Genomic DNA, 18,973 nt, shown 5'->3' on the forward strand with positions numbered 1-18,973 from the left:
CCTAATGTGGCCCACATTATTCGGGTAAATCCACGTTGTATTATACAACGTTCGTTTCTCCCTCGAGTTTTCCTGTCGCTTCCGAGATTCTAAATTTCAATAGTCTGTGTCACCAACAAGACGTCGCTGGCAGATGTTGAAAAACACTGATATTTTTTTTAGTTATGTACAGCATCGGCTGTTGGAATATACAGCAGGTATAGACGCAGATACCGCAAAATCGGACAATTATAAATTTAAACGTTTAAAGGTTTCTGTCAATGACACATAAACGCGACATTTATTTCACTTTTGGTATCTGAAAATAACACTTTATATCAGAGCACTGCACAAGTACATTTGTTTAACCAATTATTACTGACTTTTATTACTCGTATTTGGTAACATTTTTTTTTCTTTTCAATACACAGACTCCATGCTGTAATCTGCCAATAATATTCATAATAGCAGCCAAATATTTACGATAATATTTCGTTTTATTCCATATTAATTAAATCTTTTGATATTAGTGAGCTTCATCAAAAGCCAGGTGGCCAATTACATACACAGCATAAGGGATAAAATAATATTAATAATAATAATAATAATAATAATGACGAGGAGGAGGACGTTTGTTGCAGTAGTAACAACTTTGGTTTGCATTTGTAAAGTAGGTTTAAATCCTGTCATCGGCCGAGCTGTTCAGAGAGGTCGTGCATGGTCTTACTCAGTCCCTCCAAATAAAGGCTGGAATAGCAACAGAAAATAAGCCAGGACGGTTTCTGCAGAAGTATAATTCACAGTGACCTCACCATGCATGTCAACATAATGCAGCATTGTGAAATAATTTAATAAATATTCGAACCATTATTTTAATTGAACGTCTTGTGAGATGATGAAACTTGGAAAAGACTATTGTGCTTGCAAACCGGATACAAACAGGTACATAATTCCAGTATAGGTCTTTCAGATTTTTGGTGAATTACGGTTAGGACAACAACTCTTCCATCATGAAGGGTGAACAGTCTTGTTACCTTCCACTGATTGGATTATAATAATAAGGCAGTTGTTGAATTAGATTCCTGGTAATTTTCTCCAAATGTCATAACCATAAATTTTTTTTAATATTTATTATTGATTTGGTATCTGTTATTTACGATCTGCTAACTACAATTTACAAAATCATTTTAGGACGATCACATGATCCTCGAGCGAATCCCGCTTAGGGCGTATGTACGTACTATTCTCTGCTGTGATGTACTGATTAATTGTACGCCATACGATTGGTCGGTTGCCCAGACAATGTATGCTACACACGTATCGCGCTTCTGGGAATGTCTTTAACACACAGATTACGTAATGAATAAATAAGAAGGCGACACACATGGAGAGAATGCAAGAAAACAAATAAAGAGATAATAAGAACAATGAGGAGAAGATGGAAAGACAAATTTAACTTCGGAATTTCAGAAAGGACTTCGAAGTACCTAATACGTAGATGGCGAAAACGCTTACGGACCGGATTGTTAACTCTGCTGGTCTGATTCTTTTTATTTCGTTATATTTATTACTGTGTTCTGCTCTTGTGCTGTATCTGAAATTGTTTTTCTGGCTTTTGATGAAGCGCACTGATAGTAAATAACTGATCTGTATTCTGAGACCGAAGTTTATTACGAGGCACATATTAGAAAATATACTAATATAATGTTTCAATTAAATACTAAGTTTTTAATAATATATCATCTTTCATTCTGTGTGGATGATATTTCCTGCATCTGTGATTTTATTTTATATTCTATAACAAATATTTGTCCTTTCACTTATCTCGTATCCAAATGGAAATATCTACGAGATCTGTACTTGAAATGTTCTTTTTATGTTCAACCCAGTTTCTCAGTTCTTTTAATTATTTTTCGAAATTAACCTTTACGGGCAGTTAAAATAATATAATTGTTTATGATGTATTTTCAATATTCCCATATCAGACCGAAAGAAAAGACTCAGATGGTGTAACATATTGGTTAGCTGAAGAGTGTATTAAGATGTTTAAGTGAATGGAAACAGGTTTTTTTTGACAAGTTTATTATTATTTTTTTATATTTTTTTACTTTGAATTGAAATATCGAGAATTTAACATAACGTATTTATTAAAACATCACAAAATAAAAGATATGGCATTAGATTTAGTATTATCATATTGAGATATTAAACATTGTTTCTTCATTTTAAATTTGTATTTCTCTCTTAACGGACAAGTGGATGACTACGGCCTGGACTCCAGGAGCTCAGTTGTCCACAGAGGACACGAACTTCCTTCTTAGTTGGTATATCCAGACTAGCTCTGGAGCCACCGGAGTCTTCCGCTCTCGATTGCACCAAATATTAACTCCACGCCCCAATTATGCTATCATGGTATGATGTTTTAATAGAAGGGAGATTTACCTTTATTATTTCAAAACTTCAGCTGCTAGATTATTGTTAGCATTACGTGATAGAAAAAAAATGTTATAAGCCTTATAATGACTTGGTAAATTTTTTTTCGGAGTAATTTTATTTCTGACAAATTAAAACCTTGGAGTAATGGGAATAAATGTAGAATGTTAAAATTCCATGTGTATAATTGGTTTTTATATCTTCTATTGGAATTACGAATACTGATTTTGATGAATGCAGATTCTGTGCACGTTTTATATTCATACATGAAAATGTAACTACAGCTTCATAGGCCTATACTGCCCCTCTCTCCTGCTTAGCTGACACATTGGTACGTAATACTTTGCTGCTATAGAAATTTACTTCGCTGAAAATTAGCAGATGGCCTCAGTGAATTATGAAATACAAAGAGACTAATCAATTTTTGAGTGTCGCTAGAACTTTGAATATTAAAAGTATAGATTTAATTGAGTTATTAAATGGAAGTATAAATAATTCGTACAATAATTGTAACGTCAAAATTATGATGGGTGGAATGCAAAGTATAATTAATTAGGTCCATTGAGCTTCTTGTGAACCTCAAAGGTTCATTACCGTGCGCACATGGGTCCGCCATAAGACTTTATCATATACCAGATGAATTAAAATGAGATTTCCGATTGTCATGACTAGCGAGTACGAAGACAGTTGTCTTCTGTGTTGATGCATAGTCTAACAACGTATAGGTTCACTGACGTTTCAGAGGTGTTTGCTATCTTAAGTCATTTTGGCTGATTATTTTTTTTTTACATATCCGAATGTAGAAGCTTCTTACTCGATTGTTATTAGTAGAACCATAAAATGTGTCATGTTAGTTGTTTGTTTTATAGGCCTATGTATATTCATATATTTACAAGTAAAATAATTTTAATTTTATTGTATATCAACAAACATTACGTGTTCCGTTTAATAAATCGTTTCTGTTCCAATAATTTTGAATTGCATAAATATTTATAGCAAATTTGTTACATAATACGTTTTTTAGGAATAAGTTTCCTCATCTGTGTCATACGTCGCATTACTATTTTCGCTTTAGTATTTGCAGGAATACAAAATTGTAAATTGTATCGTTGGTGGTACCAATTCGAAAAGGCATGATAACACTTTACGATGAGCGTATCTCTCTGTGATCTATGTTGGCTACGTTTTAAATTTGTAGGCTATTTATCGAAACTCTGCCATTACTCAAAATTCTAAATAAGGAAGAATTTCTTTAATATCATTATAAATATGATTTTTACTTGGTTGAATCCTGTTTCCACATTGTATTATGCTATTGTCAGTGTTTGTCATTGCATGTGAATATTAGATTTTAATTAAATTTAGTTGAAAATGGTTTTCTTCTAAGTTATAGCGCGTCGTGTAGCCTGGTAGAAGTTTACCATCGACGTTTCAGAGATACATGTTGCTTCCATCATCAGAGTGAACAGACTACACGAAGCTATAACCTATAAGACAGCTATCTTCACAATCGGCGCTGTGATAACCACAAACCCTAGTTACATTAAGCTTGTCTTTCTCCCAGATAATGTTCTTGTCTCTGCGCCGACGCAGAGGGGGGAGACCATCCAGATGAGACAGCATTTGAACGAAGATATGGACATACGAAGTAACATGAACCAGAGACGTTGTCCCCTGTTAACCAACTTCAGTGCACAGCATCCGTAAATAAGGCCAGTTCGTTGAAGTACCAACAGATATAAACTTAGAAGTCACAGTTTCAATGACGTCTCATTCAATAGCATCGCATTACTGGGACAGTTTATAGCCACAACAAAATATTTGGTGGGGCTTGGTCTTTGAAAGTGAAATAATTGACAGTGATTCACGTGAGATATTGTTAAATTTCTGAGGTATGTGAGGGGAAATAATACGAGAAGTTATATTATTTTTTTTCTAAAGACTACACAATGTGCGACACAATGCACTTAACCATTTCCAAGCAACGAACCTCTCTGTAACGTCATTAACATACCAATAAGTGTACTTTAAAGGCATAAAAGCTCGTGTTCACTTCCCTTTAAACATGAAAAGTGTTTGATACCGATGCAGCTCACTGGCTGTTCTGATAATAACAGGCTTTCATCCGTTCGCTATACTATAGAGGGGAAAAAGTACAGTACTGTAAAAGATGCTATGAAACGTCGCTAACCATGTGTTGCATCTGGCATTAATAAAGACGTACAGTATTTACTCCCCGATATAAGCAAATGTTGTGCAGGATAATCAGGTGGCAGACTTTGGTCAGATTACAAACGACAAGTGATCCAAGCTAGTCTGATTGTTAATTCTGCCATTTCTAATCGACATACTTACCACATTTCAAGTCTAATTTTTCAATGACTTGGTTGCATCATCGCTAGAATATATAAGGCAATACTTTACTTCATTAATATTAGTCATTTGTGTAAGTTAAAATATTCATTTGTTCAAATTCTGATAGCGATGGACTTACTCGTCGTGATACGAAGGGGATTTATGTTGTCGCACTATTCTCGGAGCTAGTGCGCAGGGAGTTTTGAAACACAGGGGCTGAAACACCTGAAGTCGACTTTGACGATGTCTGGCTGGTGGGTCGTGACCCTGCTCGTCGTACAGTGTTGCTGCCAGAGCTACGCCTGCCCCATAGAGTGCAAGTGCATGTGGAGAGGAGGGAAACTGACAGCGGAGTGCGTGAACGGGAGCCTCATAACCATCCCAGACGGAATAGACCAGGGCACACAGGTGCTGAATTTCCAAGGAAACAATTTGCAGATGCTTTCAAGAGAACGTTTTAAAAGAATTGGTTTGCTCAACTTACAAAAAATTTATTTGATACGGTGTCAAATCAGACATATTGACGACCGTTCCTTCCGCGGGTTAAGTAATTTGGTCGAACTCGATCTTTCAGAGAATCTCTTGACAGCCGTCCCAACAGAAACCCTCAGTGACTTCCAGTCTTTGATGAGGTTGGCAATTAATGGCAATCCTATTCGCGTCCTTAAGACCGGGTCCTTTCTACACGTGCCCGACCTAGTCACTTTGGAATTAAGCAACTGCGAGATCGAAATTATCGATGAAGACGCTTTCTCTGGGCTTGACAGCCTCGAATGGCTCAAGCTTGATGGCAATCGCTTAAACAGTGTACGTGGTGACCATACTCTGCCAGAGTCTCTCCGCGGAATTTCACTCTACCGAAATCCTTGGCAATGTGACTGCCGACTACTAGACCTACGTTCCTGGCTTCTCAATTACAAAGTCCCCCAGGCCATAGACCCCACATGTGTTGCACCTCACAGACTTAGCAATGTTCCTATAAAGACTCTTGAAGTCGAAGACCTCGCCTGTCTCCCAGATGTGACACCTACTGCCGTGTACCTTGAAATTGCCGAGGGGAGAAATGTGTCGCTATTATGTAAGGTATCAGCTGTTCCTGAAGCCAGGGTCTCGTGGTGGTTTCAAGGTCGTATCCTTCAAAATGACTCGGTGGTTGCTCCGGGACTTCACTTATACTACTTCGTGGAGGAAGGCGTGGAAGAGAAGAGAAGTGAACTTTTTATTTTTAACGCAAATCCTGAAGACAATGGAACTTTTATTTGCGTAGCTGAGAATCCTGCTGGGAAGGCACAGTCTAACTATACCATCCGTATCATCATAAAGGAAGAACCTGTTGCTGGGGAACCAATATCCCCCTATAATTATATCATCTCGATATTTACAGTTACAGCCCTTCTTGCACTCCTTGTTGTCTTGACGGTAATATTGTGCATTATGAGATGTTGTCGAGACAGAAGACGCAGGAGAATGAAGGAACGTAGCAAAGTAATGGCTTTGCAAAACCACCGTCAGCAGCAGGGCAAGATGGCAGTCATAGGTGACCCTGAAGATCGTATTACGAGGATGATTAACGTGGATACCATTGCGGATCCGGCGAAGATCAAAGGAAGAGTAGTGACAGAGAGACCCCCTCACGACATGATTCTATTGCCTGCAGGAACTGCAGAAACCATCACAGGAAGCGACAGGTCACGGCCAAGACTGGTTAATCCTTATGGAAGCCCGCCTTCATTAAGAAATTACCAGCTGGAACAGAACCCCGATCTCATAAACGACACAGAAAGTGTTGGAAAGGAGCGGAGACCATCTTGTTGGAGAGGTGACGGTGACAGTTTTGAAGAAGGCGAACGAGAAAACAGTGGCCCTAATAGCTATCAGGAAGCCATGGAAAACATAATTCATGACTTTGCAAACAACGGTTCCAAACCCATGTCATGCCCACGACACCTACTAAGGGACTCTATCCACGTGTCAACGCTTCCAAGGGGTAGGTCTCGAGAAGTTTATCACCATCATACAGCTGACGTCCATCTATCTCCAGGTCGATTCCTGGATGGCGATGAGTACCCTATGGACTGCGGTGTGCAGAATTTACCATCTCATATGTCAGTACACTCGACACCGCCAAACGCTGAGCTCTACAGAACCTTTCCACACAATCGACCCAACAGACTGGACCCAACTTCTCTGTGTAACACGTATTCTAGAGAAGCAAAACTTTTAGGTTGGTCGCTGCAACCTTCGACGCCCTACGAACAGTACGAACTATCTGATGTACGATATACTGTAGAAGGCTACCCTTGTACCCCTCTCCCTCCGCAAACAGCGTCAAAAGAAACACAGTTTAATCGGACGTATTCTGACGAGTCCAGTGGATCGCTTCCAAACAACAGTTATTTGCCTTCTCCACCTGCAGCCTACAAGTGTGAACCGACTGTACCAACACCGTCTTTATCAATGACCAGCCCTTCGAGTCTCACGACGCCTCCTACAGAAAATGTGCCGTGGCCTGACGTGGCGCACAACTGCCACGTTCAAGCACCAATTGCAGTCAATAAGAATGCACATGGCCAAGAGCCTTCGCTTACCACCTTCACCCTCACACAGAGCCCTGATGAGGGGTTTGAGGGTGAAGATATGGAGGGGACAGAAATCAGTCATCAGAAGGCACTCCAGGGGGTACCCAGGATTGAAGAGGAGATTCGAGAAAATTCTGTGGTGGGAGACATTACTAAAGAAATTCAATGGAAATTTCCTGATCCCGTTGTCAGTACGAAAGATTTGAAGCCTGAGTCACATCAAGACACTGTGTAGTGACCTTCTGCACATCTCAGGATCTGTTAAAGTACAGAATATGTGTATTTTATAAAATGAGACAGTACTTCAGAAAGGAATGTAAATTAGAGAATGAAGTATGAGTATTGTTAAGAGAAGAAATTTTATTCGTATGATTTTTATTAAATTCAATTCATTTGTTGAGCGTGATAATATAAAATTACACCACAATATTTCTGAAGTTGCTGAATATCATTTCCCATCCACTGATAGTGTTTTGATTTGTAAATTTCGTGTTTTGTGCTCTTTATGTACGAAATTTCCCGAAATTAATTTGCGTGTGGCTTAATGAAGAACAAGTATAATATATTTTAAATGCGTCAAAAGTAAATATATATGTTTGTCACGCTGCTGAAATCATTCAACAAGACAAGATGAGAGAATAAGAAATATGGATGTTATTGTTAACTGTAGAAGTGAAAATGATATTTTCTACGACATGTTTCATAACAGCAGAATCAACAACAGAGGAGTCTGATATAATTTCTGAATATGATTGCTTAAGATCTGAAGAGAAACAAATGCCTCAGTACATTTTAAGATTTGTTTCGCCATTTAGAAGTCTTTGTTTTGCGTATGATTATTAGTGGCTGAATGTGTTTCTTGGTGAACGATACTGAAAGAGTAGTATGTAATGAGAATAGACAATGATACTGGAAAAAGGTTGTTATAGGATATTTCACAGCATGTATACTGACGGTTGATTTTATATTTAATGAAAGATTTAAAATGGAAGTGGTCGTGTGGTGAGAAGTGAGTTCGAAACGGAAGTGCATGTCCAGACGCTATTCGTACTGGATAATAATTTAATGATCTGTCAGTTTCAGTACATTTATCCTCTTCTCAGAATTTCAAGACCATGAATTATTTTATTTATTTATTTTGTTTTTTAAAAGTAAATATGAGTGTCAAATTAGTATAGGTACTATATTTATTTATTTATGCAGTAATTATTATAACATTTTTGTGACTCTGAGTCTCAGTGTAGTCGATATTTTATTTCAAAACCATACAGGGTAATCCTCATACAACTGTTGAAGGTAAAGAAGTTATTTTATGTACTGTTGTCATCTGTCGTCTGAAGACATTCACATCGTCAATTTCTGTGTAATAAATCCATGGAGATTTGAGGAACAGTGTTTGCATTTTCACGGGCTAAAAACACCCTGTATGATATAGAAATTGTCTGCACTGTGATTTTATGTGATTTATCCCTCACGTAAAATAAAGGAAGAATAATATGCAAGATGGGGTAAAATTAAATACACTGTCTATTAAGGTTAATACTGTGCATGGAACTAATGATGTTCACATGATTGGTGCTCCGTATTTATTTTGCAATAAAGAAGAGAAGATCATGAACACTCTACCACGAGTACAATTGTGGGCGTGTACATTCCTCTTAACCTTTGCATTACCTGAAACAAGGATCAAGAAGCTACTTCCCAAAAGTGTGCCCTGAACACTGGTACTTGATACATGGAATGTTTAATATTACTTGCACAGACTTTGAATTATCCTACACTTCAGAATATATGTTAGAGAAATTTACGAAGAATAAGAGGTAACCAAGCCATCACTGCAGATAAATTCTTGTCAAGGAATAATTAAATAAAAATGAGAGAGCATTAAAGAGAGAAAAATCAATTTGATTCTGGATCGTTCTCGATAACCAACATAAAAGTATTTTCGAAAATGAAGACTGGGGAATAATATTCGAATAAGGATGCATAAAACACTGCAGTAATTCCGACCCACAGTTTTGTTGTATAATTTCGTAACACACTGGCACCACTTCAGTGGTGCAAGATGAAACACCATTCACATTCCTTAGGAAATAGCTTTGAACAGGGATATATTTATAATTCTTACGACTGCAAGTGTCACTTGGTAGTGCTTCAGTAAATGACATATTTTATAATAATTTTTTAATGTTTTGCCAGTAAATTAACAACATTACTGTCTTTTATGAAAACTGTCTAAAATTGAGGTGTTTGAAATTCAGACACTCACTTTTCAAATAAACTTTAGAGTATATAATAAATAAGTCAAGTACTTGCAAGCAAAAAGCAACTTTTTAACAAATACTTCTATTATTTGTGTTATAAAGCACGTGATATGAAAGGATACAAAATTTTAGAGTACATTTTAATTTAATTTAGGCATACATATTTTATTATTTACGTGAAATTATTCTGTGAAAATTCATTTGTTATTTTTCATTTCCTTGCTTGAAACAGTGGGTCAAGACAGATATATAGCTATTTACTTGTAACAAAATTATATTTATGAGTAATTAAAGGAACCAAATACAATCAAACTCGGTTATAACGAGATTCTAGGGACCGAGGAAAAGTCTTCGTTATAACCGTTACTCGTTATGTCCGTTATCGTGCCTGAATGTTTCATACCGATACAGAAAAATTTCATTGGTTAGTTTGCCGGGTAGTTTCTCTTCCTCGGTCTTCTGAGATTCCATAACATTAGAGAAGAGAGGATTAAGAGATGGGGAAAATCAAAAAGCCCAATGTCACGTGCTCCCGCAGCTTTTGACGTGGTCTGTTCAAACGAGGCAGCGGTGTAGGAGAATCTTTCTGTCCTTCCCCAGCATGGGAACCTTTTAGATCACTATACATTGCCCTGATACCTGAGAGCCCCCGTAGGCGCTAGACACCCGCCCGGCACGCAGTGTCTGCGGGGATATCCGCTACACCACTGGAACGAGAACTATGTTCTTCGTGAGTAGAGTATAGCACTAAATGAGATTCTGAGAACGGAAATCGAACCAAACACAATATGAATGTCGACTGTAAATATCGTTAAAAGGGTTAGAAATTGCTATCGGCAGGGATGTGTAAAGAGATAAGGAGAAGAATGTCATAAGGGGGCAAAGCAATAATAGATCTTATTCCCTCCTAGGGCAGTTCAGCCACAACTCGTTATAATGTCTTAAAGATTTGCTCGTTATACCCATGATGCTCTCAACTACCGTGATCGCTTTAACCGTGAAATGTTTCTCATAAAATACATCGTTTCCAACCAAATCTTTTCTTTTTGCTCTAATAGCCTATAATTAGTTATAACTGTGCTCGTTATAAACGACTTCGACTGTATTTAACTTTAATACATATCATTAAATAAATAATTATATATTTAATGACTTTACATATTAAACAACTAATAAATGAGTGAGAAATAATTACGTGTAGATTTCTGTTTGTAGTTTCAAAGTTATATATCATTACAACAACCTCGTTTCACATACTTTACATTTAATAAAAAATAAACTGCCAGTGACACTTGTATTGGGTTGTTACACACCAAAATATTAATCTACTTAATAATTTTGGAAATAAGGGTTCAAAAGTACGATACCAAACAATAGACATTTATGAAGACATGATTGACAACAATGTTTTTAGATACTGATTGCTATAGGAGAACATGGGACATTTTTGTGATTGCTAGTGACTGTGTTTGGAAAGCAAACTGGTGTAACTCAACTGAGTAGTGTTTGCGTGTATTAACCTTTACTTTGAAAGAAACAAAACAAGCACAGTCCCCTTAATAATCCATGTAAATAAACCATAAGTATTTTATATGTGTGAAGATAACACAGTAAATCTTGCTGATGACGTATTTAAAGTAACATTAAAGTAATGGGAATAAAAATATGTGATTTGTCACTACGTGAAATTTGATATTTGTTTCACTTGATTAATTTACAGTTAAATCGATTATTTCCAAATTAATTACATCCAAATACTTATGTAATACGAACATCGTAACATAAGGTATTATTTACACATAGTGGAACTTCGTTAATTTTTTTTTGTTTCAAATGTGCTCCATAAAAATTATCAATGCTTAAATTTGCTTTAAATTCCATTATATGTGCATTAATGTTCCAATAAGAAACCAAGCGATGTCTGTACATCCTCCTGTACACCAATCGTCAACTGACAGACCTCTAGTCCCATTTGATGGTTTCATTCACAAATCTCAACATATATATTGAAATAATGAACAAGATGTTAATGATTTTGGAACAGAAAATTGCATAATTCTTTTCTATTGTTAAAACACAATGAGTGTGAAGAGAAAGTTTTACTCAATAGAGACTTATCCATATGTCTTATTGTACAGATTCTATAAAATATAGTGTTGATATATTTGGTAATAAAAATTATTAATCAAGTATTATGCCTAGTTTTTCATTTACAAAATTTGATATAATACAGTATATTCCTCCTTATATTACTCAATATTATTAGACCACTATATCATACCTATATGTATAATTACCGCGATCTATATGCGGAGGATTTTCGGTAAAACAATTGGATTTGCGTACGAAGTACCATAGGCAAGAGTTGACTGATCTATCGTAGGCAGTAATATAGACGATAATAGATATCTCCATGGATCCTCTAGTATTGGCAGGGCTACACTAGTCTATACAGTCAGTAATGTAGTGAAGAATAACTACGATAGATCAGTCAACCCTTGCCTATGGTACTTCGTACGCAAACCCAATTGTTTTACCGAAAATCCTCCGCATATAGATTGCAGTAATTCTACATTCTTTACTGACTGTATATAACCATCTGCCTTGGCCCATATCATTAACAGTAGACACTTCTGTAGCTGTCTACATATGTGGATAAAAGACCCATTTATCTATGCCTATATTTCTGGCTACATAGCCCCCTGTATTTCTGGATTGGCTTTTAATGGTCCAGTGTGGGTTTGGGCTGGCGGTGCATGAGGTCGGATGTACATCATTAGTGCTGTGCATGGGCTGGCCTTGGGTTCTGAATGAGCTGGGTAAAATTGGGTAGTGCTAGGCATGTTCTGAGCTCGGCTTCGTCTAAGCCTGTGTAGCACAGCGCAAGCCTCAACTGGTCTTGGCAAGTTGGGTTCTGCCCAGCCGGGGGGCACAGTAAATCTGAACCAGTCCTCATCACTCCATAAAAATAAGGGGGCCAAAAACTAAAATTTTTCCAAAATTTAAAAAAAAAATTTGAAGTCGGAATTTTTTTAAAAAGATTGAGCTTTGTGCGCCATTTGGATATTTTCCTAAATATTTTATAATTTTTCGAAAATTTTGAAAACATTTGATTCTTTTTAAAATGTCTTGTCACCTATGCTCTCTCCCCGACCCGTCTCTGCCGTTCTATCTCTGCCATACCGACCCTGACGAACATGGTATCTTCCTCACTCGGTCTCTCCACAATCCGGACTAAGTATGACGTGACCTCTAAAAGTCATCCGCCGCCACCCGCCACCCGCCACCCGCCAGACCGTGTGACAAGAGATCGATTCTGGTAGGTATAGGATGGGGAAATTTCCGAAAAAAATTTCTCTCTCTCTCTTCTTCCGTTTCTCGACCGTCACTTCGGTCTTCCGGTGCCTAATATTTTCTTCCACTTTTCTCCAACTTCCCATCCTTACGTGTTGTCTGCAGCACCTGGGCTCTTCAGAGACGGCACGTCGAGGAGCGTGTGAGGCAAGACCGCGTTCGTGAGAGATACAGTTCGTCAGTAACAGTCCGACAGCGACCGGCTCTGCAAGGCATCAGGTAGGTAGAATTTTGAAAAATTTGAAAAATCAAAAAATGCTGGAAAATGTCCAAAACGCGCACAAAACAAGAAATTTTTAAAAAATTCCACTTTCAAAATGTTTTTCAAAATTTTCAAAATCTTTTGGTTTTGTGCGCTTTTCAGACAATTTCCAGCATTTATTGATTTTTAGAAAATTTTGATTTTTTTTCAAAACTCTCCTCAAGCGATGCATACCAGCCTCTTCGAATGCCTCATCCTGTGTCTGACGGACTCGGCCTCTATCTCACCCGGTTGCTGTCTGCCTCGGTGTCTGCAAAAACAGGCCTCTGCATGACTCGGTATGTAAACAAAAGTGTCTGTCCGTCTCGGTCTCCGCCATACGTGTTGTCTGCAGCACCTGGGCTCTTCAGAGACGGCACGTCGAGGAGCGTGTGAGGCAGATCGCGTTCGTGAGAGACAACGTTCTTCAGTAACAGTCCGAAAGCGACCGGTTCTGCAAGGCATCAGGTAGGTAGAATTTTGAAAAATTTGAAAATTTTTTAAAAATAAAAAAATGCTGGAAATTGTCCAAAACGCGCACAAAACAATAAATTTTTGAAAAATTCCACCTTCATATTTGTTTCAAAATTTTAAAAAAAAATGGTTTTGTGCGATTTTCAGACAATTTCCAGGGTTTTTTGATTTTTACAAAATTTTGAAATTTTTACAAAATTTTGAAATTTTTTCAAAACACTCCTTTAGCGCTGCATGCCAGCCTGTTTGGATGCCTCATCCTGTGTCTGCCGGACTCGGCCTCTATCTCACCCGGTTGCTGTCCGCCTCAGTGTCTCCACCAACAGGCCTCTGCATGACTCGGTATGTAATCAAAAGTGTCTCTGTCCGTCTCGGTCTCCGCCTTACGTGTTGTCTGCAGCACCTGGGCTCTTCAGAGACGGCAGGTCGAGGAGCGTGAGGTAAGACCGCGTTCGTGAGAGACACAGTTCTTCAGTAACAGTCCGACAGCGACCGGTTCTGCAAGGCATCAGGTAGGTAGAATTTTGAAAAATTTGAAAAAATTTGAAAAATCAAAAAATGCTGGAAATTGTCCAAAACGAGCATAAATCAATAAATTTTTCAAAAATTCCACCTTCAAATTTTTTTTCAAAATTTTCAATTTCTTTTGTTTTGTGCGCTTTTCAGACAATTTCCAGCATTTTTTGATTTTTAGAACATTTTGAACTTTTTTCAAAACACCCCTCAAACGATGCATGCCAGCCTCTTTGAATGCCTCATCCTGTGTCTGCCGGACTCGGCCTCTATCTCACCCGGTTGCTGTCTACCTCGGTGTCTCCAACAACAGGCCTCTGCATGACTAGGTATGTAATCAAAAGTGTCTCTGTCCGTCTCGGTCTCCGCCTTACGTGTTGTGTGCAGCACCTGGGCCTTTCAGAGACGGCACGTCGAGGAGCCTGTGAGGCAAGACCGCGTTCGTGCGAGATACAGTTCGTCAGTAACAGTCCGAAAGCGACCGGTTCTGCAAGGCATCAGGTAGGTAGAATTTTGAAAAATTTGTAAAATTTTGAAAAATAAAAAAATTCTGGAAATTGTCCACAACGCGCATAAAAATAAATTTTTGAAAAATTCCACCAATTTTTTTTTAAATTTTCAAAGCTTTTTGGTCTTGTGCGCTTTTCGGACTTGTCCCAAGTCTTCAGAAGTCCTTTGTTCCAAGCCTTGAGAAGTCACTTGTCCCAAGTCGTGAGAAGTCACTTGTCCAAAGTCTTGAGAAGTGCGTGTCCCAAGTCTTGAGAAGTCACTTGTCACAAGACTTGAGAAGTCACTTGTCCCAAGTCTTGAGAAGTGCGTGTCCCAAGTCTTGAGAAGTCACTTCTCCCACGTCTTGAGAAGTCACTTGTCCCAAGTCTTGAGAAGTCACTTGTCTCAAGACTTGAGAAGTCACTTGTCCCAAGTCTTGAGAAGTCACTAGTCCCAAGTATTGAGAAGTCACTTGTCCCAAGTCTTGAGAAGTCACTTGTCCCAAGTCTTGAGAAGTTCGTGTCCCAAGTCTTGAGAAGTTCGTGACCCAAGACTTGAAAAGTTCGTGTCCCAAGTCTTGAGAAGTTCGTGTCCCAAGTCTTGAGAAGTTATTGTCTCAAGTCTTGAGAAATTTTTGTCCCAAGTCTTGAGTAGTCACTTGTCCCAAGACTTGAGAAGTCACTTGTCCCAAGTATTGAGAAGTCACTTGTCCCAAGTCTTGAAAAGTTCGTGTCCCAAGTCTTGAGAAATCACTTGTCCCAAGTCTTGAGAAGTTCTTGTCCCAAGTGTTGAGAAGTCACTTGTCCCAAGTCGAGAGAAGTCACATGACCCAAGTCTTGAGAAGTTACTTGTCCCATGTCTTGAGAAGTTCTTGTCCCAAGTCTTGAGAAGTCACTTGTCCCAAGTCTTGAGAAGTTCTTGTCCCAAGTCTTGAGACTATCTTATCCCAAGTCTTGAGAAGATCTTGTCACAAGTCTTGAGAAGTTCTTGTCCCAAGTCTTGAGAAGTGCGTGTCCCAAGTCTTGAGAAGTGCGTGTACCAAATCTTGAAATGTGCGTGTCCCAGGTCTTGAGTAGTAACATGTCCCAAGTCTTGAAACGTCACTTGTCCCAATTCTTGAGAAGTCACTTGTCCCAAGTCTTGAGAAGTCACTTGTCCCAAGTCTTGAGAAGTCACTTGTCCGAAGTCTTGAGAAGTCACGTGTCCCAAGTCTTGAGAAGTCACTTAAGCCAAGTTTTGAGAAGTCACTTGACTCAAGCCTTGAGAAGTCACTTGTCACAAGTCTTGAGAAGTCACTTGTCACAAGTCTTGAAAAGTCACTTGTTCCAAGTCCTGAGAAGTGCGTGTCCGAAGTTTTGAGAAGTCACTTGTCACAAGTCTTGAGAAGTCACTTGTCCAGAGGTGTTGAGAAGTGCGTGTCCCAAGTCTAAAGAAGTCACTTGTCCCAAGTCTTGAGAAGTCACTTCTCCCAAGTCTTGAAAAGTGCATGTCCAAAGTCTTCAGAAGTGCGTGTCTCAAGTCTTGAGAAGTCACTTGTTCCAAGTCTTGAGAAGTCACTTGTCCCAAGTCTTGAGAGGTACGTGTCCCAAGTCTTGAGAAGTCACTTGTCCCAAGTCTTGAGATGTCACTTCTCCCAATTCTTGTGAAGTCACATCTCACAAGTCTTGAGAAGTGCGTGTCCCAAGTCTTGAAAAGTCACTTGTCCCAAGTCTTGAGAAGTCACTTGTCCCAGGTCTTGAGAAGTCACTTGTCCCATGTCTTGAGAAGTCACTTGTCCCAAGTCTTGAGAAGTCCGTGTCCCAAGTCTTGAGAAGTCACTTGTCCCAAGTCTTGAGAAGTCACTTGTCCCAAGTCTTGAAAAGTAACGTGTCCAAAGTCTTGAGAAGTTCTTGTCCTAATTCTTGAGAAGTCACTTGTCCCAAGTCTTAAGAAGTCACTTGTCCCAAGTCTTGAGAAGTCACTTGTCCCAAGTCTTGAGAAGTCACTTGTCCCAAGTCTTGAGAAGTCACTTCTGCGAAGTTTAGAGAAGTCTCTTAACCCAAGCCTTGAGAATTCACTTGTCACAAGCCTTGAGAATTCACTTGTCCCAAGTGTTGAAAAGTCACTTGTACCAAGTCTTGAGAAGTCACTTGTCCCAAGTCTTGAGAAGTCAACTCGTCCCAAGTCTTGAGAAGTTCTTGTCCCATTTCTTGAGAAGTTCTTGTCCCAAGTCGTGAGAAGTTCTTGTGCCAAGTCTTGAGAAGTCCTTGTCCGAAGTCTTGAGAAGTCACTTGTCCCAAGTCTTGAGAAGTCACTCGTCACAAGTCTTGAGAAGTTCTTGTCCCAAGTCTTGAGAAGTCACTTGTCCCAAGTCTTGAGAAGTTCTTGTCCCAAGTCTTGAGAAGTTCTTGTCCCAAGTCTTGAGAAGTCACTCGTCCCAAGACTTGAGAAGTCACTAGTCCCAAGTCTTGAGAAGTCACTCGTCCCAAGTCTTGAGAAGTTCTTGTCCCAAGTCTTGAGAAGTCACTTGTCCCAAGTCTTGAGAAGTCAATCGTCCCAAGTCTTGAGAAGTCACACGTCCCAAGTCTTGAGAAGTTCTTGTCCCAAGTCTTGAGAAGTTCTTGTCCCAAGTCTTGAGAAGTCACTCGTCCGAAGTCTTGAGAAGTCACTCGTCCCAAGTCTTGAAAAGTTCTTGTCCCAAGTATTGAGAAGTCACTCGTCCCAAGTCTTGAGAAGTCACTCGTTCCAAGTCTTGAGAAGTTCTTGTCCCAACTCTTGAGAAGTTCTTGCCCCAAATTTTGAGAAGTCACTTGTCCCAAGTCTTGAGAAGTTCTTGTCCCAAGTCTTGAGATGTTGTTGTCCCAAGTCTTGAGATGTTCTTGTCCTAAGTCTTCTCTGCTTGTTTAGGGCTTTGCCTCACCCGTCTTTGCTGAATTCAAAATTTTTGTCGAAAATTTCGAAAATTCTTAGTTTTCTTCGCGTTTCACGCCATTTGCAGCCGTTTTTAATTTTTTTAAAATTTTTGACAATTTCAATTTTTTCGAAAAATTTCGAAAAATCGAAAAACGTGGCAAATCGTCCAAAAAGCGCAGAAAACTAAGAATTTTTGAAAATTTTCAACTTTTAATTGTTTTCCGAATTTTCCGAAAATGTTTGGTTTTGTGCGCATTTCAGAATGTTTGCAGCATTTTTTCATTTTCCGAAAAATTTGAAATTTTTTTCTTCTAAATTTGACCTGTCCCATCCCTATCAGGACTAGACTCCCAAGCCTTGAGAAGTCACTCGTCCCAAGTCTTGAGAAGTCCTTCTCCCAAGTCTTGAGAAGTTCTTGTCCCAAGTCTTGAGAAGTCACTTGTCCCAAGTCTTGAGAAGTCTTTGTCCCAAGTCTTGAAATGTTCTTGTCCCAAGTCTTGAGTAGTCACTTGTCCCAAGTCTTGAGAAGTCAATCATCCCAAGTCCTGAGAAGTCAATCATCCCAAGTCTTGAGAAGTCAATCATCCCAAGTCTTGAGAAGTTCTTGTCCCAAGTCTTGAAAAGTTCTTGTCCCAAGTCTTGAGACGTCTTTGTCCAAGTCTTGAGAAGTTCTTGTTCCAAGTCTTGAAAAGTCACTTGTCCCAAGTCTTGAGAAGTCACTTGTCCCAGGTCTTGAGAAGTCACTTGTCCCAAGTCTTGAGAAGTCACTTGTCCCAAGTCTTGAGAAGTCACTTGTCTCAAGTCTTGAGAAGTAACTTGTCCAAAGTCTTGAGAAGTTCTTGTCCTAATTCTTGAGAAGTCACTTGTCCCAAGTCTTAAAAAGTCACTTGTCCCAAGTCTTGAGAAGTCACTTGTCCAAAGTCTTGAGAAGTCACTTCTGCGAAGTTTAGAGAAGTCACTTGACCCAAGCCTTGAGAAGTCACTTGTCACAAGCCTTGAGAAGTCACTTGTACCAAGTCTTGAAAAGTCACTTGTCCCAAGTCTTGAGAAGTCACTTGTCCCAAGTCTTGAAAAGTCACTCGTCCCAAGTCTTGAGAAGTCACTCGTCCCAAGTCTTGAGAAGTTCTTGTCCCAAGTCTTGAGAAGTTCTTGTCCCAAGACTTGAAAAGTTCTTGTCCCAAGTCTTGAGAAGTCCTTGTCCCAAGTCTTGAGAAGTTCTTGTCCCAAGTCTTGAGAAGTCATTTGTCCCAAGTCTTGAGAAGTCAAACGTCCCAAGTCTTGAGAAGTCACTCGTCCCAAGTCTTGTGAAGTTCTTGTCCCAAGCCTTGAGAAGTCACTTGTCCCAAGTCTTGAGAAGTTCTTGTCCCAAGTCCTGAGAAGTTCTTGTCCCAAGTCTTGTG

General features: G+C 39.0%; 2 protein-coding genes across 7 annotated transcripts in view; one reads left to right on the forward strand and one right to left on the reverse strand.

The window, feature by feature from the left end:
* kek2 (leucine-rich repeat, immunoglobulin-like domain-containing kekkon 2 protein) overlaps positions 1-11,802 on the forward strand; it is a 403,862-nt gene extending 392,060 nt beyond the window's left edge. For all 4 annotated transcript variants that reach the window (XM_087347128.1, XM_087347129.1, XM_087347130.1 and 1 more), the window contains one exon: positions 3,977-11,802. In XM_087347128.1, coding sequence (XP_087203254.1) covers positions 5,011-7,581 — 2,571 coding nt within the window. In that variant the 5' untranslated portion in view covers positions 3,977-5,010 and the 3' untranslated portion in view covers positions 7,582-11,802. The remainder of the gene's footprint in view (positions 1-3,976) is intronic.
* Positions 1-18,973, reverse strand: part of LOC110838884 (uncharacterized) — a 224,089-nt gene that overhangs the window by 39,355 nt on the left and 165,761 nt on the right. The gene's annotated exons all lie outside the window — the stretch shown is intronic.

The sequence above is a fragment of the Zootermopsis nevadensis genome, unplaced genomic scaffold (assembly GCF_977971745.1).
Source record: "Zootermopsis nevadensis isolate Lab colony 2312 unplaced genomic scaffold, Znev_1.0 Znev_ptg000011l, whole genome shotgun sequence".
Classification (NCBI taxonomy): Eukaryota; Metazoa; Arthropoda; class Insecta; order Blattodea; family Termopsidae; genus Zootermopsis; species Zootermopsis nevadensis.